This window comes from Myzus persicae, unplaced genomic scaffold, assembly GCF_001856785.1.
Source record: "Myzus persicae strain clone G006 unplaced genomic scaffold, MPER_G0061.0, whole genome shotgun sequence".
NCBI lineage: Eukaryota > Metazoa > Arthropoda > Insecta > Hemiptera > Aphididae > Myzus > Myzus persicae.
The window spans coordinates 697,283-723,940 of NW_019103025.1; the positions used below are offsets into that span (position 1 = coordinate 697,283).

At 26.0% G+C, this 26,658-nt stretch overlaps 1 protein-coding gene across 3 annotated transcripts in view; it reads left to right on the forward strand.

Annotated features, from left to right (window-relative positions):
- The window catches only part of LOC111033576, a 165,613-nt gene that overhangs the window by 115,232 nt on the left and 23,723 nt on the right, over positions 1 to 26,658 (forward strand). For all 3 annotated transcript variants that reach the window (XM_022314373.1, XM_022314372.1, XM_022314371.1), the window contains one exon: positions 9,629 to 9,656. In XM_022314373.1, the coding sequence (XP_022170065.1) occupies positions 9,629 to 9,656 (28 nt within the window). The remainder of the gene's footprint in view (positions 1 to 9,628; positions 9,657 to 26,658) is intronic.

Sequence of the window (26,658 nt, forward strand, 5' to 3'; positions counted from 1 at the left end):
ATATTTGTATTAAATACGAACTTGTTAAGCAGAAACACCGAGTCAATCTTAACATCTCGGCCCTTAATCAATTTTTTTTACTTGATTTTATTTTATTAAGGTGTCTGTATTATAACAGATGTATCATATTATAGCTCTATCAATTTATATATTATATGATAAACAATAATTAACTCTTTTAGCAAAACCTTATTAAAAATTGGAACCTCTAAAGGACAGGCGACAAGGCAACCAAACACGGACCAATCTTATAACACCTACAATACCTATTCTAATATATACATATTATTATATGAACAATATACAATATTTTGAGTGTAATGCTATATAATGTCAAACTTACTTATTGTAATCATCCACACGAGTAGGCATACCCACATAATAGAACCAATTGGCAATTGAAAAACGTAACCATCACTTTGTATTAATAAAAGTAATTTAAAATTGTACTGGTTTAACACGGTTACTTCTTTTTTTATTTGATCGAGTGTAGTGAAATCAAAGTCAGAGCTTATTAGTTATTATCCAATTGTCTATCCGTACTTATAGAATAAATTGATGTCCGTTCACCACATGTACCAGATACATTATTTATAAATATTTTATAATCATATTATTATCTACAATATTCTCATTTCCCGGCTACTAAATTTGATCAGATAATATAATATAGGAATATTAAAGTCTACGATGAATGGACTTCAGTGGAGGATTATTATTCAAACGTTTATTTATTTTTTAACATGTTGTTCATGTATCACATTTACTTATTATTTTTTTTCCTTTTATCATACGTACACATTAACCGTATATGTAGGAATATGTACCTATCGTACTACCTATTTTACTGTATGTTTATTTACCAGTCATATCGTGTGACTGACGGCGCGCGGCGGTCACTTCGAACTCAAAGTATTAAATTTGGCAAATACACAATAATTCATGTATGAACAAACAGTAGGTACCAAAGCTGATGCAATAGTAAATAATGATGGTTAATCAATTTTTTATAAAAAGTAGAATATCTCACGAAAGTTGAACATATTACAAGACGAGTACATTGAATCTTTTACTTTCACTATAATGCATAAGTTTTGTTTTCAACTTAAATCAAGATGTTTAATTACTTAGTTTGTTACATATAGTAAGTATTTGCATAGTTTTGAATAATATTACAAAATTGTTCTTATTTATCTGTATATATTGCAATAAACTTTGCTTGATAATTCTGTATTTTATAAACGATGATAAAAAATAGTCTTTTATAGAAAATGAGTGTATATTTATGAACAGGTGTGTTTAAAATTTGACGATTAATTACCTGTCTCGCTGCCTATGCATCTTAAATTTTGAAAAAAATTTTTAATTTGAATAATCTAAAGAAAGAATCTGAAGATTAATTATAGGTACATTTTACCAAGAAAAATTATTCAATTGATTAATTAAAATTTTAATAAGTAAGTATAAGTGATAATAATTCTAAATAAAAATTGCTACAAATTAAAATAATTGCTACATTTCTAAACAAATGAGAAGATTTTAATGAAAATGCAACAATCTTAACAACTATATTTTGCATTTGACTTTACGCAGGCAACGACAAAACCAAACTGGCAAACTGAAAAACTGTACATTTTCATTTGATAATTTAATTACAATTATAGTTACATTTATCAACTACGTTATTAAATAAGTAATTTCACTAATGCCAAAGAAATAAATTCTATTTAGATTCAATTATTACTACTTATGGCATATAAATTTAAAGATATTATATAATTATAGCAATTCATTTCATAATTATCGTTTATAAATATGATATCGTAATTTTGTGTTTTATCAATTGATCTAAAATACAAAAACAAATTACCTAATTATTTTACATTGGTTGCAATTAATTTACTTTTTTTTCAAGTATAGTTTTATGCATTATTGGTAGTAGGATTATCATCGAAACATTTTTCAATTGATTTTTTTACGGTAAAAAAAAAAAGAATGTGGTTGAAATATTTAATAAAAAACTTTTTTCAAAATACATACTTTGCTACGGTAAATATGACGTGTTCATACATAATATCTACGTTGTTTAATGATATGTTATTAATAAATACTAAAATATACAAATTTATATGAATGTATATTCAACGTTTTAATTGAATTATATCGATTTTAAAGGGAAGAAAACTAGTTCAAACGTATTATCGGTAAGTATCTAAAATAAATGTTGATTTGGTTGCATACTTACCATCGGGTTGATAGTTATACTGTAAGCTATTCAAAAATTATTTTTGTTTTTTAACTCGTTAAACACTCAGGAAACGAATTTAATTTCCGGGAATAGAGCTAATTAATATGATTTATCATTTATGTACATTTATATTATAAATAAAATCAAGTCAAAATATTGACTAAAAGCCGAGATAATCGACTGACTAAATATTTTTGCCCAACACACTAACCTGGGCACTATTATCAGTTTTTGTGCCTAAATATTAATTATTGTGATTTAAAAATATTTTATACAAAATATTATAATCTAATTCTTCATCGATTAATTTGAGAAATGTCCGAGACGAAATACTTATCTGCAAATAGATAATATTAAAGTACCTTATTACTATAATAATTACAGTATTTTAAAATTTATTTTAAAATGTTTCAAAATTTTGTATAGGTACATTTAAAGCACATTTTCCTCTTCTCAATTCTGTCATTCTTTCACACGCCAAATCATTTGTAATATTATATGTCCTCTTAAATTTGTTATCAGAATATTTTATAATATTTACAGCTTGTAGATTGTTTACAACAAATATAAATCCACAGTAATATCATTAAAATAATATTTTATTATTAATTCGTCGTATGATTAAGTTTAAACTTTATTCGAATACATTTTTGTCACGCGCAGTGTGAATTTAATATTACACTGATGATTAATTTTCGTTATCGTTAGACATTTAAGGGCAATTAAACAGAAACTTTTATCCCAAAGTTACAAAGTAAGAAGATAATATTTTAACCCCTTTAGGAGAAAGTGGAAATTATGGCATGCCACGCAGTTTTACTTGGATACCTAAAGTATTTGCACGTGAATTTAAGAGACAAATATAGAAATTCACTTTGAACTAACTATTCTAAAAGCATACACACGAGAACGTGTATACCTACAACTTAACGTACAGTTATCATTAATGGAATTTCATAAAGATAATTCGTAAAGTAAATTAGAAAATGTACATTCGCGATGGGTATAGTAAATAGTTAGTAAACCACTGAACCGGGGAACAATGCTTGTTGTTCAACTTAAAATATCACAGCAATGTCCTGAATTATACCTATATATACTTAAAATATGTAATTTGGATTCCAAAAGTGAATTCCACATATTTAAATTATTTACAATTGTTTTTCTTTAAAAATGTTCTTCAATACAATACCAAATAATTCAAACAGACGTGACCAAAATAAATAACATTTAGATCGTGTAAGTAAATTCAATCACAAAAGCTGATAGGTAAATTAAATGATAACATATCAATATACTGCTATACTCATGAAATGAAAATATTTTTCGGTTTGAGTGTCGAATAACGCTTATAAGAAATATTTGTGCGCTTATAGTCATAAACATTGTAATTCAAAAACGATTCAGATCTCACATACCTACGTAATGTGCAGAATGGAATTTTACATCAGATAGTCAATTTCCAATCACATTTGTAATTCAAATTCTAAACACACAATGGATTTTTACCTCATTTCTATATCGACTATATTTTTAGCTACATTTAACGTAATTTATATTTTCTAAAAAAACTGTATAATGCAATTGTAATCGACATTTCACAGAACACAGCAATTGTATTACAGCTAAAAATATTTGCAGAAATTCGGCCAAAATATCGCTAAGCCCATCCAAAGGCGTACTCAGGAGTAGACTAACGGGGGCTTTAGCTCCCTGCCCCCACATTGGCCATATTTATTTTAGCCGACGATCGTTAGTACACATCTTGATAATATAAAAACGCGCCATGCTACATCAAGTTTAGTTGAGGAATCATATGAATATGAGTAATTAGTTATCTACAAGACCATGGGTTATTAACTGGCAGTATGGTATTTCAATAATACACTTATACATATATAATATGAGCCTTATGCCAATTATTTTACAAAAAGTTAAGTGTAAGTAAAAATTGTGAATTGAGAATTTTTTAGGTGGGGTTTAATCTCCACCTTATGGCGCTACTAAGCCCGTCGAGTTCTCAGATAAATTCAATAAAAAGCTAGTCACTGACGTCTGACCTTATTCAAATCAATGTTTAATAGAGTGTGAAGCTTGCTTAAAAAGTAGAAGAGGTGTCATATATTTACATTTTAGATACCATATCAAATCTAATCCAAAATTAATTGTACCTGCTATAACAATTCGTATTTAACAATTAAAACCAAATAAAAATATATAATATATCACTGCAAGCAGGCGTGGGTAGAAATACAATCACTGCATATTATGAATTGTTCAAGTATAATTTGTAATTCATAATGAAATACGTTTTTCAAATGTAATTAACAACTAATGATTACCCATACTTTTATATTTTTTTTAAACCATGTACAATATTATTTATTCCTGCATAGTATTTTCTGATGAACTAAAAATAATCAAAGTGTTTAATTATAATAATACAATTACCTATAATCGCTTAAAGAATCATCCGTCTGTTTAAATTAATTTAACTCATTATATAATACAAACCCTCTCTCGTCAGTGGGCAACTCCAATTGATTAATTGTATAACTTTAAGACGTTGCAATTTATAACAGTTAATAAAAAAAAACTGAATTCCGCTGGCCACTGATCTATAGTAACGTACCTATAAAGTAATAATAATAATCACTGATCATTGTTTAAAACAAATATATTTTTTAATATCTTGACAAATAAATACAATTTATGTTTATTGTTTATTGTTGATATTATACAAAAAACTGAAAATTGTAAAATATTAATTTGCAAACAATCGACCATATTATAATATTCTATATCTGAAATAAAATATACTTATTTACATAAGTAACACCTACTACCAAGGTGTTTCTAAAAAAAATAATATTAAATCTATAGATCACAAAATACGTAGGAGCAGTATTTTGAATAAAAGTCATATATTTCATGGCAAAAATTGAAAGGAAATAAATTTGTGTATATAAATAAACTTCTCGATTTACAACCTATTATACAAGTCGACTTAAAAATAAAATAGATCCATGGAAAGTTGCCGGAGAAACAAACAGCATGACTAGTTTTCCAAGTTTTGAAAAACGGTATTACAAAATAAAATGTAAAACAAACAACTATACATTCCACATAGCAGACAGACTGTGTAACTCAAAGTGCCACTAAAGTTTACTCTGTGAATATAAGTCACATTGATATGAAGTATTAGACTATTATATTAATAAATGCGAAAACAAAATATTATATGCATGCATTACTATAAACATAGTAAGCGACTCTGAGCTCATATTTTAGTTCCAACCCTCAACAACAACAACGAAAAAAGGGTAGAAAGTATAAGTTTTTAATCTATGTTTTTCTTATAACTAAAAGTTGTTAAGTTCTAGATAAAATAAAATAAAAAACAAGCAAATTAATTTCCTAATAATTGCCGTCAAACGATTGTTTTAAATTTATGGGTCATATAATAATGATTATATCGTGAGTTTCAAATATTAAAAATTTAACTATTTAAAATGTACCTGCGTCCTGCCTATATTATTTTTGTTCGTGTTTCGCCGTGTGCTTTTGTCATCTGAACTTGCACACTGATAATTTACAATGGACGTACAAAAACTTAATCCAATTACCAATAACAGTTCCAGTATATCATACTGAATGGTGTTTTAACTATAGTTGAAAACAATAAATACTAATTATTACTTACCCATCACTTTTCATTATCATGCTATCTAATTGATATATTTATGTGCCCGTTATAGGTTTAGAATTAAGTTCTAAAACCTACCATATATAAAGTCGTCTCGAAAACGCAGTCATCTCTATTAAGACAATCTGATTAAAATGATTAGACTTTCGAAGTAATAGGAGCAATTGAGAATAAATGAAGGAGGATTGTTATAATTAATAAACTTATGTGATATTCAATCAAATATTATAATACTCATATTCGTAACTATTTAAGTCGTAATTTATAAAATGTTGAAAACCTTTTCATGATTTATTTATTTTACTCGGCTGGATACATCTTTTTTTTGTTTCGGCCGATTTTTCGTGAAGTTTTTGTTGTCACGGTTAGATACTTATTAACAAAAACATATTTATGATTCGTGAATTTTCCTTGTAGATAAGAAATATCAACTAGCGTGCTATGGTTTTTTTTTTGTTTTTGTGCCAAACAATTATTGTTTATATTAAGCTTATATATTTTTTTTCTGTCGAATCTATTTTTTTTTGAAGAGGAATTGTTACATTTTTCAAATCAACTAGTATATTATATAAGTATAATTCATCTATTTATAAATCTCATTTCGTGTCTAGTTGGTAGGATCTTTAAAAGATAAGTCAACATGATTAAATACAACAAGTATAATTGATTATACATATTTGTAATGCAATTAAAGTCTGCTTTATTGATTATTATATAACTCAACAATATACCACAAAAAATTATATAACTATAGTAACGTGAAAGCATATTATTTTTGTTTCACTAGATTGATTGGTATTATTCAAAATACGATATGATTATTTTTTATAATATAATAAAACGTTATAAACAAAAACTACAATGCACTCACAAGTAATATTATTTTATTTTAACCCAGTTTATTGCAAAATTGTTATTGTAAAACCGATATTGTACGTAATGTGATAGGACCAGGTATATCTCACGTCAATAGACTCGTGTGTGTGACTCATGAATGTCATATTTAGATGTGTTACAATTGAAATACATTTGAACACTTTACTAAACATTGCAGTTATTTATAAAATATTAAGTTTAGATTCCACATAATTTAGATTTCATCAGAAATATGTTAATTTTAGTTTATGTTTATTATAACAAAAGTCTTACACGATGTTCACTGATATCAGAGAATTTCGTGAACAATGAGAAGGGTTATCAGGTTATGGGGACATGTAAAAAATAAGTTTTGTTGAAATAATTTAAACTATTTAAGCTTCGAATTTATACTAACGTTTGTTTTTTTAATTTAAAACGGAATATAGTATATACAAATTGAATATTTGTACAGTCTGTTATTATAAGTGCTGTCTGTAATACCCTACCCCCCCCCCCCCCAATAAATATTTCACAAATATATTATAAAAAAACTATAAAGGTCATATTATTTTATTGTACGTGGTCAATCGGTATACATCGTTTCTGTTGCATTATATATGGTCAAAAACCTATAACTAATATTTGAATTCCATGAAATATACTACTGCCCCATCGTCGTAATTAATTATGATGTTAAAATTGCTATGGATTTTTATCGAATTATTATATTATTATCGACTACGCATCGGACATACGTGTATAACATCAGATATGGCCATTCGTCGTTCCACGTGTACCCATACTGAAATTATTTAGTGCTAAAACAATTCATATCATATCGTCTCATCTAATAAATAATTTAAAAATTAAACAAACAATTATCAACACATGAATTATATTTTTAGTATTTATGAAAAAATGTAGTTATCAGAAAACGGCAATTTGTAAAATGTATTTTCATTGTTGCGTAACTTGTGTATTTTTAGTGGGCGAACCCAAAATTTTAGGGCTGAAATCACTAACATAATCATAATTTACGATTTGATCATAAGAATATAGGAAAATAAAATATATTACATGATAATAAATAATAATTATTATTGTTTAATGAAAATGTACCTACCTACCTACGTGGTTACGTATAATATATTGATACATGAATCATTAAACTTTACACTTGGTAATGGTTACCTGCTAGGTAATCAATAATCCAGGAGGCACTTCAAATTTTAATACATCCCTTAATGAACCTACCTATCTCAACCCTCATAATATGTGATTACCACAAGCTACAAATATGAACGATTCACATTATGAATCTCATTATTGAAGAACATTTTTTAAATGCATCCTTTAGTGTTTAAATAACTACCTATACACATTATACGATATGAAATCCTGCAATCTCCACACACATTTTACTTTGAATTTTAAAAAAGTTTTTTTTCTCTGTCGAATATGGACATTTCTCGTTATATGGTAGTGTAATACCAACGAATTAGTTTTGTAGTGATATTACATCTAATTATCTAGATTTAAGGTGGTAATGTTAAATATTAAATTATTATATCATTATTCAACGTGACTGCAGCAGGTGTCTTTACTTGTACCAAAATATTGCGCCAATTCGTCCACCTTCATACAATGATAATAAAACGTATCATATTAATTTATCAGTTAAAGTGAACTGAATAGGGATATTCCAACCGTTAGTAATTACTATAAAGATTCGTGAACATCATTATTAAACCGCATAGTGATGAAAATAATTTTGGAATTCGAGATTAAAATATTTCATATACAGCTAAATTAATAATCCTGCAGATGGAATTTTTTAGTATCACTAGCTTGACATAGCTGTCTGTATATATGACACGCTTCTCGCTGCAGTGGAATATTATTACTGCCCTATAATACAAGCAGGAGATTAAATGAAAAAAATAAAATAAAACATGACATATAATTTTACTAGGTATGTGTTTATTAAGTGGTTTTTGGCAATATTTTCCGTGTGTGGTAAATTTGTGAATACACCTAAGACAGGTAAATAATAAATGTACAACCTACAACGAGTTATGTTTCATCAACGTCGTCGTATGTAACCACTGACATAAAATATTTGCTTATGTTCGGAGACATTTCTTACAGAGGTCGAGGATGATGAATATCATAAAATGTAGTATAGTTCACGAAATATGCATTTATTTGACAGTATAATATTATGATTTGTGAATTAACTTTTGAGAACTAATAGCAACATAATATTATTATATTTTACTAACAATTGAAAACCAATGTAATTATATTAATATGACGGGTTATAAAATTGAATTAAAATATTTCATTGTATTAATGAGATGAGGCAAGCGTGTTTAAAATTATTTACTTGGATTACGAAGGCTGTATAATAGTATACAGGTACATATCGTATACATAATATATTTCAATGTTCTCAAATAAAAATTTTTCCTCGTTGAGAAAGACACATGTCTTTTCAATTGCATGAAAATAATAATAGTTATAATCATATATTTTATTTATGAGTTCGGTGTAGTAACAAATGACGACGAGACCACATACCAACTCATAACATCGTCATCAAGTATAATGTATTATAATTTTAATTTTAATTATAAATTATTTACGTGTTCGTCGTAATAACAAACTGCTCTGTGCCGTAGCAAATTTGCAGCAAATAAAACAAAAAAGAGCCTTGCACACTCATTGACAATTCTAGCCAATAGACAAAATAATTAAAAATGTAAAAAAAAAAATTACAGTTGTATAATATAAATAATTTTATAATTTTGTTGCAGGTAAGGGAAAACGCATCGAATAATAACGGTGAGTCGAATGCATATTACTACTTATTATTAACATATAAGTTACAATACATTATACCTACGTTATCACCTATATCAGGATCGAGTTTAGATCCAAAATTAGAACATGAAAATTATGTTAAAACTGTAGTATAATGTATCTAAATTGCTAAAACCTAAATAAATATGAACTTATAAAAATATGCTGAAATCTATTCCACTTAAGTCAAATATATTCATATTTTTATCTCGTATTTAATGAATTTTTACAGTTATTGCTATCACACATTATTGGATGACTATATGATTTTTTATTTTTTAAGTCCAACATTTGTTTAATAAGTTATACAATTTAAAAGTAAAATTAAAATTAAAAGATACAACTGTCTCAGTCGTCCATATTTTAGTAATTTTTAAATGGTTACATTTTAATTTTTAGTTTTGTATAGGGTTAGAATGTAATGCAAATTGTTTAAGTAGGTAAAGTTCAGTACCATAACTATATTTTGGTATACCTACACGTTAAACAGTTCTACAAATTGAGATATATTCTAAAATTTAATTATTTTTAAACAATGTGTCTTTCAAATCGAAAACAACGTTGATGAAAACATTCACTATAATTAATTTTGTCTTTCTGACAACTATATATTACGTTCGACGTTAAGCTCAACAACTTTTAAATTATATTTACAAATGTTGAAATACACTTGACATCGTTTGTGTAATAAGATATTACGAAACAATGATCTAAAGTCAAAAGATGAAAGTGTTTTTTTTAATTTAGGATAAGTACCAGTACGGCATTACCTATACTCATTGTCCATTGATATCATAAAAGAAAAATTATAATAATAGTAAAAATAATTATAATCATAAATTATAATTAATTATTTGTTATTCGTCTAGATAGTTCTTACCTATGATGGCTATCTACATACAAAAATTAAAATATCATTTTTAAAAACAATACATTATTGGCATTTTATATTGAATGGCAGTTGTTATTTAATAATACAAAATTCATTGAACACAACATCATAACGATAAAATAACACCTATAAAACATGAAATAACTAATAACAATTATAATTTAGCAAGCTATTATATGATTATAAAATGAAGTTAATTATTTAGCTATTTCAAATAACACATTCAGAGGAAATATGCATTATGATATTAAATGGGTCCTGTTGATAATATTTTAACGGACACAATTTTGCAGTCCGAAATACCATACGATATTCAAATTAAGTTGTTTTTACGATTATTATTGTACTGACGCGAACAATATGATGAGTGTTATTATTTATCACACTAAAATATATCCTATGCGATTCGTATTGATTGTATAGCTTCGATATAATATTATACTGACTACTGTGATGCCAATTTATTGCATTTAGGTACTCGGAATAATAATTTGCCTCTATACCCCAGTGGTCTATTATTTCACCATTTAATTCGACGAAATTCACTGCGGAAAAAATATCCTAGACCTAAACACATTATTTATTATGATTAGGTAGGTAACCATTGCATTTGTTTTTATAGTATTGTTTAAAACTACATAGACCCTATAGACCATAAAATGAATACTGTAGTTAGTTTTGTCACGTTCGTATTACATAGTGATAGAATATTTTTATTCGTTCATCATTCATCAATATAAATAAATAAATGCAATATTCAATGCAAAACGTAAATTTTTTTTCTTCTTGTTTTTAATAAATGCAGCCAATTATCTTTGCAGTTGTGACTCATTCAAATGAAAAAAAAAATATACATATTATATTAATACTAACTATAGTCTATGATTTTAAATTTGAATTACACTTATTTAAAAATAAATCATTATAATATGTAGTATGTTTGCTTTTTTCAATATTTATTAGTTTGTCAATGACGTTTCACTCACAATTTTACAATTTTTTGTAACCACTGACTTTATTTGATTTTATTGATTTTAAGTGCCTCTGAAAATACTTTATATTAGAAACTTTTTGCAAATTACTCAAATGATTCAAATGCATTTCGCTATTCAGCAACAAAAAATGTATAAATTAATAATATTGACTATTTTATAAATTGTTGTATTTTACAATTATCCACTAAATCAGAGGAAATTTTTCATCAATTTACTTACTTAAACAAGTTGAATTACATAATGTTATAATTTACTTGTCTATATTATTTACTTAAAATTGCATGTTTGATATGTGTGACAGTTCTGTTTTTAACGAAAGCAACAACTCAAACGTGTTTTTATCCTGCAGTTTTAACCACTATTAAGCTTTTGACGGAGGTCGGATACAGACCAAATTATTTTTAAATCTTAATTCATCTCTGACCCTAGCAGATAATGTAAGACCTGACCTAGTTTTCCGAATAACTGAGGACGGTTGGTAATAAATGATTTTTGGTGGTTTTCCTACACTCTCTTGTACCACTTATTCGTTTGGTAGAATATGAATCACTAATTTTTTAACTAATTTTATCGCAATAACACCTTCGTCTTCCAGCCATGATATTATATTCATTGGTGAAAATAACGAAAAAAAAAGATCAATGAAGTATATTTTATTTCTCTAATCATTCACTTTGAACACTGGAAGAAGGTTATCTAAGGTTTAAGTGAATCAATTAAAAATGTACACATTTCGCTAAAAAGAACTGTCCAGCATCTCGGCGTTTTTAAACAATATTATTCTTTTTTTTAAATGTATGTTTTTTTATGCTAAAATGTAAGATAGGTACTTAAAAATAAGTTTGTTATTACTTTTTGAGTATTATAAAAAAACCTAGAAAAGTACAGCTAGGTAATGTGATAGACGTATTTGTTTGAAAACTGTAATCACAACATTTTTTTAAACTTTACATTTTTGCATTAAATAATCAAACAAGAACTGTCTGTGTATAATATAAAATAAACTTGAAAATTGTATTCGTTTTACAATTCTTCTGAAACAGATAAAATTTTGACATGTCTGCATTATACGAAGTCCGAATTATCATTTGAAATTAGATATTGAATATAAAATATACTAAACATACAATACAATTGTATATAATAATATGAGTACATCTATAAATATTAGGTTGACAAAACTTAAAGTAAAATTTAAAAGTAATAATAATAGTAAATTCATTCAATAGTTATTTAAATCACTCTGGCTTCTGATCAATAACTGGTTATACAATGAAGTGTGTGTTTTTTTCTATACACGAAAATACTTTTAATAACAGAAAAATGATTCAATATGGTTACACGTAGAAAATTGTATCCCGGGTATGAAAAATAAAAATGAAATCATACTTTTCAAAAAAGTCGGGAAAAACGTGAAAAAAAGTTATGAAAAAGAAAATTTTTTTTGTTGAGATTCAAAAATAAATAACTATCATGACCATTGCAATTACTTACATTTCACCAAATATTTATATTAGCATATTTTAGGCATGATACAATTTTCGAAATTACTTTTTTTTCTTCTTCTCTTGACTTTTGTTTAGCTATTTATAAATTTGACTATGAAACCTATAAGTATTGTGATTTTTGAATTTTTTTTGTACCACAAAACCTTAATAATAACTTTCTACTTTAATATCTAGAAAAATTAGATTATTAAATTATTGATAGATGATATTACCTGTAACGAAGGAGGTAGTCTAATTCAGCGGTTCCCAAACTTTTACGACCACGGCACCCTTAAAAAATTGTTTGTGCTTCGCGGAACCCTAATGTCTAATCCAACCCAACCACAATTTTTGTAAATTAAAAAAGGAAAATCAATTCCTTAAACTCTCAAGTCCAAATAATATTTTAATGATACTGTTAATGACTTTTCATTATTAAACTTAGTTTAAAAAAAAATGTTCAATCAAACATTTTTTAAACAACAAACATTAAATAAACATAATTTTCTCAATAATCTCATAAATCTAACGGAACCCTTGACATTGTCCCACGGAACCCTAAGGTTCCGCGGAACACACTTTGGGAAACGCTCTATCTATTACAATAATGTTATTTTAATATGATGTTCCCTGTTATATATTTTTTAACCTTTAATCCCACTATAGCTTAGCAAAAGCATATAGTTGTTTTGAACTTTTGAATGACTGCATTTACACTTTAAATAGTGGCCGATGACCGGTGACAAAAATTAAAGTAATTTTATATAACCTAAATTCATTTTTTTCAAGTATCATTGGTTAGGCTAACTCTCCCACAACTATTACGAGCTGCGCACGACTTTGGGTTTATTGTTTAATCGTATTTTCGAATAACATAAACATAATGATATTTCCTCTTACAAATTTAGTTATTAATTTATTGTGATTGAAACTGTTCGCAATTTCGTATATTATAATTTTCCATACGCAAATACACAATAAAATATTCAATATACTTAGAATTATTTTAAGCTATTATAAACACGATCCTATTCATAGAGTACGAATTTATTAATTCATGAGTTAAGATCAATAATAATAATAGTAATATCTAGGTATATTAATAGTTACTTGCATGCGTTGTTTTTCGTATTAACATATTCTACCATAGGCCTATTAACCAAAGTTAATTTTAACTTAGTTAATATATAGGCCTATGAGTTCAACTACTGAAAGAAAAATAAACTATATCAATAGATTATAAGATATCTCTTAGAAATAGATGCTGACACAGCAGTTTTGCTCAATTTATCATTAAATTCAAATTTAACAAATCCATTAACAACAGTGACCTAATCAACGACTCGAAATATATACCTACTAAATTGCAAAGTGACATCTCTGGTGCTCTATACTAAACCTTTTTTGAATGTTTGAGGATAGTATGATCAAAGTAATTTTCTTTAGTTTCGGCGAGATAAACGAATCAAATACCAAAAACTGTGGATTTATATAAAAGGGTCCCTATTTTGGTCAGCGTATTTTAAATCCACCCATTTTCATTCATACTCCTGTGGGATCTTTAGTATAAAAGTAATATTTAGAGAAATGTTTACTGTTCCATTATAACATAGGTAAAGGTACAGCTGTTTTTTTCAAAAACATTCTAAAACCAAGATTAATATCAATATCATTTAAGTAGATATAAGAATTAAATTAAATTAATTCTAACATAATTATTATAGGTACAATTTTATGTTAACTTTGAATTCCGTTTTTCTAGATAGGTGTGGGTACTTAGCTACTTAATAAGCTTTGTCTAACCTAACTTCTTTCAATAAAGTACTATCTGACTCTAACTTCTTATGTTAATAATCCAGAAAGTATTTTTCAGATTTCGGAAATAAAATACATCATTAAAAAGCTCGCCCATACCATTTAAAATGCTATATCAGTATTAAGAATATTAAGTATAACCTGAAGAATACCTATCATCTGAATAATAATTGCTAAATATTTACTGTTCTTTGAGAACTTTGATAAACTCATATATTTTTATGTGTTAGGTAATAGTTTTTATTACGTACATGTTAACTATAACTTTGATAGTATTAATTATTCTAACATGTAACAACTACCTCAATTATGTTATTTATACATATATGTAACAATATAAATGGATATGAATTATGAATTATTATACACTTGAGAACATATTTTATAACTATTAGTCATAATTTATGATCCGCATAAAAAATAAAACTTGATAATAATGTAAATCAATAAATTTCACAAGACATAAATTAAAAAACAGTACCTACTACCTAGGTACATATTATAAATAACTGTGTCGTATAAGACGTGTTTTAATAAATTATACTTAATAATATTAGTAATAATGATAATAATAATAATATTCAACAGAGAATTTATGTAAATCAAGTGTCCGTCTCTTGCTTCAAAATTTTCCATAAGCTTAACTTGACAGCACTTTTTTATTTTGAACCCCTGCTGAAATAAAATTCATGTCACAACATTTTTTTCTATTAGAAGCATTTTTTAGATTTTCCAAATGGACAAAAAATGACGTTGGGATTTATTTTTACAGATATTACTTCCACATATATACACGCATGTATAATTAACATATTATATAAGGCATTCACATTTAAATATATTGTTTATTCTAATAAAACAGAAATTGTATCACTTTAAAGATATATATTTTGTGAATAAACATCGTTCTTGGTACAAGGAAATTAATTATTTCTTAGTAGCTGTAATATAAACCTTAAATTATTATAATATTAGTTTATAACATCTTACTTCAAACTAAATTGTATGTGTTTTACTAGTGAGACACGTTTATACAAAGCTACAAACACTCACTAATGCATAATTACAATTAACATTTTTGAATTATTGTCTTACCGTATAACGTAACTTAAACCACATGCATTCCATTCTATCGTAAAATTGATAAAATTCTAAAATTTCAAATGAAAAAAACATTATCTTTTTTCGTCCCTGTGATGTAGGTACCCACTACAATTTTACTTTTCGTTATTGATTCGCATCACTGGCTTTCATTTGAAACGACTATCATACCAAACAGATCTAACTTTAATATTATACTCGTTCAAGGAAACACTATATATCAATTGATTTTCCAATACTTGTCCATTCTCGCTACAAGTAGGTAGGAACATAGTACAATGAACTGTTGCCAACTATCACTCGTTTAAACAAATAACTTGAGCAATATATATTTAGGGAACTGGAACTTTAATGGATATTTCCTGTTTCGGTTCGTCAATATAATAAATTGAATTATCAGTTTTCGTTCTTGTAAATAGAAAATTAAGATTCCAGTTAGTCGTATGTATATGTTCTTGTCTAAGGTAACAAAAATCAAGGACATCTTAGAAAATCAATCTTTATAAATAGTAAATACACCTATGTTTGAATGAAAAGTATTTTGTTGTGTACATTATTAAAAAAGATAATTTAACGTCCAATGCGTTTTTGTTCAACTGAATTTAGCCATGACAGGCTTCAACCTTACTTATTATTTACCCAATATTTCAGGGTGCTTCGCGCAAATCCCTACTTCCAAATATTTTTTTTATATTGATTTAATCATTTTAGCATAAACGTGTTTTTACGTAGCAAATTAAAATCAGTTTAATATTCCGATATCCAAATAGATAATAGTTAATACCTGTGTCGTTAGATTCTGAAGAAGATTAAATTATATACCATCTTGCGTAAAAATGGTCTCAGACAGCTTTTTTTTAAGTTTTTATTTTCCAACTTTGCTATGCAGAGCTATACATCTTTATTTAGAGTTGACTTTTGTATATAATTGCTTTCTTTTTGGAGTTGCTTATTATGGACGATCGCATGAACTAGTGGGCTTTTCTAACTTTCTAAGAAATGTATTTTGTATTGTTTACAGCTTACTTATTTTTGTTTGAGATGCAGCAGCCCACTCTAGAATGTTTATATTAGGAGAAGTTTTATGATTGATGTGTAGAAGGGTACTGGACATATAATCTACATTTATGGGCTACAGTTAATAGTTATAACCAGTGAATACAAGATTTTAAGTCCCATATATTGTATAGGCTTTGCTAAATGTTTATTGATTTGTATTTCCAATATTAAGTTTTTCGTCAAGAGTGACACCGCACTATTAAATAACTGAATAGTCTTTATAGTTCCAACGAATTAATTGATTGTTGATTTTAATAAAATATTAGAAAGTATTTGAGAGATATCGGATCCTATTCGTACATGAAAGGTATGTCTTGCGATAAATTATAAGTCTATTGTAAATATATTATATTAGTAGGTTTAATTTGTATAGTTCGTGTATAGTAGTTCTAGGAGACAAACTTTGTGGAAGGCTTGTTCCATGTCAAAGAAAGTCGTGGTTGTGTATAATTTATCTTTAAATACATTCATTATTATTTTGGAAATCCGTTATTGTTGATGACATGTATAATAAAGGGGTTTAAAGCCAAGCTGATGAAACTGATGAGGTGGGATATTTTTTGTTCTAGGGTTTCATTATTATACAAACCCCTTTATTCAATGTATGTTAATCGTCCTCTAAATCCACTTTTTTCATAAATTATTACATAATTATAACATCTATGAGTTATGACCTTAGCGTATTGTGTGCTTCAATTATAAACGTGTATTAAATATTTCGGCGTGTTCTAATATAAGTCATAAATTAATAACTATTAATAAGAAAAATACAATTTGAATATAATATGTAATAGGTAAATTAAATTCAAAAGTAATGTAGAATCGATAATATCAGAATTTTTGACTTTGTTATGATATCAATTTACAGAGTAGATTAAAAACAAAAACAAATATTTATGTTAATAAAAATGTATGTCTACATTTCTAAAGTAAATTCATGAATTTCTGAGCACATTCTTAATCAATTAAAAAGGATAGTTCATGTTGCATGTATGAAATCGTTTTATTCGCCTGTATATTCTTACTACATTTAAACATCTTTAAATCGAAACTATTAGTCAATTTCGAGTCCATGATTACTGATTACTGATTAATGATTATAATTACCATTATATACTAATAATTTAACTCAAGTTTATAATGGAAGTTTGAGATGACCTTGCAATCAACTAAAATTTCATTGTTACACTTACCGTATGGCGTATACATACAAATTATGTATAATACTCGATGTAAAACTATAAATTAAAGACATTATATCAAGGATCATTTTTCAAAATAGTTTTTATTTTTTTTTATGAAAGTCCTTACCGATTTCACTCAATCAGCAGTATCGTGCTTTTCTCCAGTCAGGATGTTTTTTTTTTGTGGGGGCTGATGACTTGTTGTTTAATGTAAACTTAACTTGGATCCCTGATAAGTTTGGTATGCTGTTGTAGTAGATTTAAACAGTTTTAGATTTTTGCAGTAACCTCTATACAAATTACAAATTTAATACATGGTCTCAAATCATAGGTTCAGAGAAAACTAAAAGCCCTTTTTAAATTTCCTAACATTTTGAAGCTGGCTGAACCCCCTTAGTCCTCACCTATTCCACTGAGTCATGGTGGAATCTCAACTCTAAATTTATATCGATTTCAAAAACATGACTTCTCGTAAATCAAATATCTATTCGCTTAAGATATTTCTTTTTTTAATTTGCATTATGTGTCAACCCCGGTCAGAAGTATCACTTGTTATCTTTTTATATTCTAGTGTCGATTCCTATTATGGGGTCATTTTATTGTGCTAAAAGAAAAGACGAAACAGTTGAAATGCGTTAACTACCCTATTTAATGTCCTACGCTTTACATCTATGAATTGCTTATGCAGCCCCAAACGATGACAACAGACAAAAAAATTCGCTGAAAATCTAAAGTCAAATATATTGTAAACTATAAGATTATTAGGTTTTATTTTCATTATACTAAAAAATGTAGATCCATTAAAATTAGGTGTTTGCAAAATTGGTTTATAGTAATTTTTAAAAATTGTGTGAGACTGAATATCCGGTGTAATCATACTGCCTATTGTTTCACCTTCATCACCGCCGCAACGGTATTTTTGTGTTTCATTCTCTGTACCTTAAAAGTTTTTAATGTGAGTTTTGGACCGTGACACTAAGAACAAACTTTTTTGAACCAAACACTATATCACATTTTTATATCTATACGAAATTAAGTTTTTCTATTGTATTTTCACAGTTCTTGTAAAGTTAAAATTTAAAAATATAGTTGCCTTCTTTCATTAAAATAGTTATGTTTGAATTTGTGATATTATTTCAGTGATTTTTTTTTCAATTCCGATCTCAGCAATGACTCAGCCCTAAATTGTATGGTCTATATTAAACGCAAGCATTTTTTTGTAATACCAACAACTCCGTCTGTATACATAGAAGGGGAAAAATAGATGTATTATTGGAAAGGTATTGTTGTAAAAAGTTGCACAAAAAGAAAACTTGACACATATTTTTTTTAAACGTTTATTGTATTTCAAATCTATAAAAGTTTTTAAACAATAGCCATAATATTTGATGTAGGTAGTTAGACATGAATGATAATAAAGGATATTTTATGATATTAAAGGAGCCAGTAGGTATAACAGCAGAAATACTTTGGACGTGACATCCTATGATGATGACGTTAAGACAAATAAAATACAAAAACAGGAATACACTATTGTAGCACCATTTGACCATTTAATCATTTTAATTTAATTTAATTTTTCAAAAACACTTTTACTAGACGAATTTTACATGACAACAAAATATAAAAAGCACTATGTAAACCAATGTATATAGGTACACAAAATAATAGTTAATTATTTTTTGTTATTCAAATGTACATCAAAAGGCAATGTCCGAATGTTTGTAGCTTACAAAGACTCAAACAATAAAATACAAAATACCTGTTTTTCCTTAATAACACTTTCATTCAAATTTCAAATAAAAGAGAAGAAACTCAAACGCCGATTCCGAACTTAGTCATGTGATAAGAAATGCAATATTTACGTCATTTTGAGTTTTCAATTAAGACGATTTTTATGGTCAAATGTCAACCAATGGATGATAATAATACTCATAAATAGGCAAATATTCAATGCTAATGGTATTTGTAAGAAAATAAAATATAGCATAGGTACTATACACCCTAAAATGTATTTATTTTTATTACCTACTATGTTCTTAGCTAATTATATGGTTCGTTATTCATTATTATGCATTTGGTAATTAAATAGGTATATAGCTAATAAATAAAAAGTAAAAACAAAGTGATGTTTGAATCATAACCAACCTTCATTTTGAAACAATAATATTTTGTTGTACTACTAAGTTAGGGTATAATTAGCCATTACAATCATAAAGTATTTAAACCATTATAGAATATTTGTAATAAATCTTAACTACATAATATATCATAATATGTGTCTTAAATTATTTCAATTAACTTTTTAATTACTAGACAAATATTTAATAAGCATTTGAAATCTTTAATAAACATTTATGAAGTGTCAAAATTATAATTTTCTTTTACCATTTATAAAAACAAAACTGTTAAATAAAAAACCCCATAGACAATATACACAATCCAATCCACTTATTGTTATAGTGAGTATTTAGTACATTATTAAATTAAATCTAAAAACAATGATAAATAATTGTATTCAAAAAGATAATTACCTTTTTTTTTTTATTATTATGGTGTCGAGGAAAAAATAATTACCTACATGTGATGCTTAGTTTATAACGACTTATTGATACTACTGTATTTTATTTCTTAAAAAAGAATTTTCTATAATATTATTGGAATATTTATTTACGTCCAAAGAAAGTAATGAAAAATTAACTCCTCAAACATCAACATAAAATTGACTTTTGATTTTAAAAAATGTACAAGGGAGATACTTGAAACTTTTTGAGCACTTTTTTCTTGTATTAAAATTAAATCATAAAGTCATCAACTGCAATGAAATGAATATTATAAAATTTTCAATAATAAAATATTCTTTGGGAAAATATGAAATAATGACTTATGTACAAAAACAAACAATAAAGAATTTTTAGTAATGCTTAAAAATTTAATAATTTATGAATGAATTTGGTAGGCACTAAAAATTATATATCTTATATTAAAAACTATGTTTATGAAATATAATAATAAGGTTTCGGATGGAAATTACGAAATAAATATATTTGAAAAATATAGATATAATTTTGGACTAGAGAGTTATATTAAAATGCATAACAATTTAATTTTATGGTTATTTTTTATATAAAAACTTATTATTTGGTATAAAAATACTATATTAATAAGCGTATACTAGCATATTATTTTTATTGTAATTATTACGTTTAATTACTAAACAAAATACACATGCTATAGGAAATTTATTTTGAAATATTGTTAACCAAGTCGATAAAAAAAAATATTATATTTACATACATTCGTCAGCCATTCCCACCCATGCAAAGAAATTGGAATTTATTCCAAATCTAGATAAAGATATTCAGTTGTAACTTATTAATACCTAACAAGGAAGTGTGTTGGTAACTAAATTATACTTGAAGAAAATGTCGTAAATATTTTTTTAACAACTATTATCAAAATATAATCGTTTAATTACTTAGCTCCAGAAAACGATATACATAATATCATTCATTCCTTCGACTAAATTATACCCATTTAATGGGTACATTTATTTATTAAAAAAAAATTACACTTAACTTGCTACGTGAGGCTGATTAATATAAATATGAAATTATTTTAAACATAAACAAACGCTAGTGTTAAAAAATCAAAATTAGAAGCTAACAAATATATCTATTATATTTATTTATTTAAAAAAATCCATGCTGAATGTGTGTGTTGCTGAAAGCTTGTCAAATTTTTTATTAAGTTATTTTGCGAAACAATTTAACTCAGCAAAAGTCTAGTTAACTTTAATTACAAATTACTCAAAATGTTGGTATAATTAATTTAATGATTTAATTATAGTATATTTAAATTACTAACTCTGCATATAGGTTAACCTTACATATTTCAATTTGTCGTGTACTTATAGTTATTACTTATTATTTTCCCCAGTATCAAGAGTATTTAATTATTATTAAAATTTTACATGATAATAAATAAAAACAAATTAATATATTAAATACATATTGCATTATTATAGTAAATACCATTATATTTTTATGGATTTGATATTTCGAAAAGAAGCAGAAATTAGAAATTATATTGATGTTTTAATAATGTCTTTTTATGATTTAAATATTATCGAAAATCTCAAAGTTAAAATTATGATATATATCGGGTGGTCCATTTAAGAAACAGTCATTATTTTTCTTGAATAATTTTAAGTCGCTATAAATAACAACATTTTCTCTAAAAATTATAGTTTTTATCGTTATCATTTTAAATATTTTCCTTATTCCAAAGCAAATAAAAATACATTTTGGAGTTTTTCAATAAGTAAAAATCGAATTTTGGATGATTAAGTAACCTATTAGTTTAAATATTTAATGTTTTGATAAGCAAATTGAGCGTTACAATGGACCTCCCCCTCCCGAAAAAAAAAAAATTTAAATATTTATAACAAATAATTGTTTGAAATTTGATTTTTGTAGATTGAAATATTCCAAACAATATAAAACTTATATAATAAAAAAAAACTTTAAAATTATACTTTTTTTCCAAAATTTTTGCTTTGTAATGACTTAAAATAAAGCATAAATATTTATTAAAACGTTTTTCTTTTATAAAATAATGAGTGTTGTATAACGTTCAATAGATCACCTCGTATCTTATTTTAAATTACAATTTTTTTTAAAACTAAAATTTATACAAAATTTACAAACTTTATTTTTATCCAATAATATCCAACATGGTATAATAATTACCTACTTCATTTATAAGACTATGTTAGTTGTCAAGTCTTAAAAGCGTTTATATTATCCTGTACTATTACAGAATATATTAATATCTCATGCCGGAATTTTTTAATTTTAATTTTATTGTTTTGTTAGTAAAGTTAGTAGTTTTGTTACTTACATTTACAATTGATCTATAGACATGACTGTAAAATATATTATTTAGAATCGTCCATTATTAATAATATAAAATTATATAAGGTACGAAGAAGAAACACTACATTGTTAAATCAACATCTTTACTTTGTTCAGAATCTAAAATATTTGTCCAGTAAATTAATATTAGCTATTCCAATAGTAATAAGTGTTTTATTTTTATTTTGTCATTTTGATAAATATTATTCAATATGCGACTTATGAAGAAAGTTTAATAAAATGAAGAAGGGATTGTAAATACTGAAATTCGCATATTTTCATAAATCCAATAAAAGTTTTTACAATACACTAGGGAAATCCAAAAATAAATTATAACAGTTTCAGATGTAAAGAACTCGTTGAATGCTAAAATGTAACATCTTAATATTTTAATTTATCGCCAAAATGTTTGATAAACTTAAATTATTTATTAAATTATAAGATATTAAAAATGTATCAAATATTTTTGATAAGCACGTTTTTAACATATTATACCATCATAATGAATGTATAAATATAGGTAGATATTAGGTATGCAACATTAAATAAAATCCTAAACAATAATAGAATATTTATGAATTTAAATGAAAAAGAGTCTTCTATAATGGTGACACCATCGCATTAATTTAAATTACAAAACATTATTCAGTAATTAAAATAGATTACAACAATATAGCCCTTCAAGTTGTCTTCTGAGGACATTTAATAGAAAGTTGGATTAAAGTTAAGAAATTATGTATTACATGGGTTTGAAATATTTCGCCTTCATAAATGGTATTATATAACTCAATTTAATTGCAATATGGTAAAATACTAAAAAATATAAACATGTCCTTAGGCATTATTTTAGCCAAACAATTTAGATTTAAAAAAATTAAATATTAAATTTATATAATTTTTATAAACCAATAGTCTACGTTATTATTATGTACCTATAAACTAGTATACCAGGTATAACATCCAATTTTTTATACTTGTGTTGTTTGTTACATTTTATAGTTATAAAATGTATTTTCAGTAAAGTTTTAAAGAAATATTTAAAAGAATTTAGTATCTGGGTATAATAATATTATAAATTAGTTACGGTACTCGCCGTACTCCGTATTGAAACTGGTATTGAATACATCTCTATTTTGATGAATTCACATATTATTATCAACAATATTTTATAAATGAATTTTATCCTTTGCTTGTTAAAAATACCGGTTTAGTGTTGTCATTATGTTCTTGTATACTTTAGTTTTATAATAATGTTGGTGTAGAATACATTTTAATAAGTCTTCTACGCCGTTACAATTAATGTACCTACCTATATGTCGGTTTAAAGTAAAAACAGAATAACAAATTCAAACCTCCTCCAAAACTGAAGTGTACAGGGAAACTTTAAGTGCTTATAATTTTATCGGACTTTTGTGTATAGGTATAAAATCTTAGGTACAGAGAACTCGTATTTTATGTCACCGGTGACTTGTGTTCACACACACCTAATTCCCCAATCCATTCTCTACACGTACAGTCGTACACAGAAACCATGGTAATGACTTGCACTGGTATCGTCCATGTACTTGCCACGTAGTGTTAATTCGTTATGTTATCAATAGAAATGTTCGAAATTAATTAGCTACACGAATACACTGTGAAATATTGAATAAATTATTTTCAGAAACGACAGTATTTATTATTATTATTATATGTGAACTGTTGTAAGCAGCTAGTAAGCACTAATAAATATTGTATCAACACAGTTTCTTCGTATACCATGTGGTTACATGCCGATTATTTGACTTGTCGTATTTTTAATTTTTTAACTAATCCCAGATTTCTGTCAAATACGTCAAAAAAAACTTTTTAATTTCTCAACCAATATAAGCCTACGACATTTTACATTACGACATTTGATACAAAGATCTGTTTGCTCTGATAGTCCTCACATGAAACATAATATAAGAGATTTGTCGTATTCTGTATATTTTCTATTTGCACGATCGATCGAGCGATTTGATAAAAATGTTGAAAACATATTTCAATTCAACGGGAAATCTGCTTCAAGACGAATTCCCCACAATTGTCATTTTTTTCTTTAAGTTTCCAGTTAGTTGAATCTTGAGATTTATAATTTTTTAAAGCATTTGAATTACTTAAGTGGATATAACTGCAAATGTGGGAAAGTCGTTCTTAAGTAGATTTCAGTGTTTTAAAAATCTTAATCGCATATTCGCATCACTATTGATCGACCGGCAATCGCTAGAAATAGAACACGAACAAATTCTTTTGTCAGGAAATTCTTAAGAACCTGATCGCTGTATATAGGTAAATACAATAAAATTAAAAAATTAAATACAATAAAATATAAAAAGAAATACAAAGATGATTAGAGCATTAAATTAACGCTCAATAATTTATAATATAGTTATTATAATACTAAAATAATAATAATAAGTATAATTTCTAAAGGCACTTTCATATACATACGTATTAATTATTAACTTATACTAGACATCTAGTGTGCCTACAAATTTTTTTAAAATATAATTACCATGCATGATGCCACAAGCACCGCGAAACGGGTGCAAGGGGGAGCACTTGCACCCCCCTAGCTTTTCAAAAAAGAAAACATTTAAAAATTAAATTAAATTAAAAAAATTGAATGGTATTGAAACTGTTTTATTTTGCATAATCTACATTTTTATCTACATCAATTGAATTTCCGATTTTTTAATCGTAGCCACTAGTCCGCGTTAAATTGTATAGCCGTTGAAAAAAAAAACTTAAGTAACTTTATATCGTTATAGAATTTGAAAAAATATTTTTCCGTATTTAACTATTATAATTATTACTATTATTATTACTATTATTATTATTATATATACGAGCATTATTTAGAAATCAGCATACACTTATATACATGCATAATGCACCCCCCTGATAAAATTCGTGACAACGCCTATGCGTGGTACATAGGTAAAAATGTATGAATGTTCATCATACAATTATTTATATAATATGTACTTTTATTTAAATGAAATCCTTAAGTCAGGCTCAGAATCCAGTAAATTGTATAACTTTGTAGGGTGCTTCTTTTTTTAACTAATAAATATCAGTAGTCTATATTACGTCTAATACAATATGTGTTATGAAAATAAAATATTTCTGATAAACCTAATATTATAATACTATTGATTTTGATACATCGTTATCTTTCCGAGTAAAATCAGTGTACTAAGTACAAGTGGATTGTAACAGAAAACATTCTTTAATATTATTTTACTATACACAAACAATGATAATAATACTACATAGATGCTATTAAGAGACGATCATAACTGATGAGTATGATATAAATATAAATTAAGTTATAAATATAGATATTATGTGGCATTTATTAGGGCTCACGTTTGTATTTCATAATGAGGCTTTTATTTTAATTTAATAGAAAATTGAGCATAATTTGGAAGTATTATTAGTGATCACTGATTAGGGTGGCTTAACGTTATACCTTACCATTATCATTATCATCTATAACAGTCTATGCTAT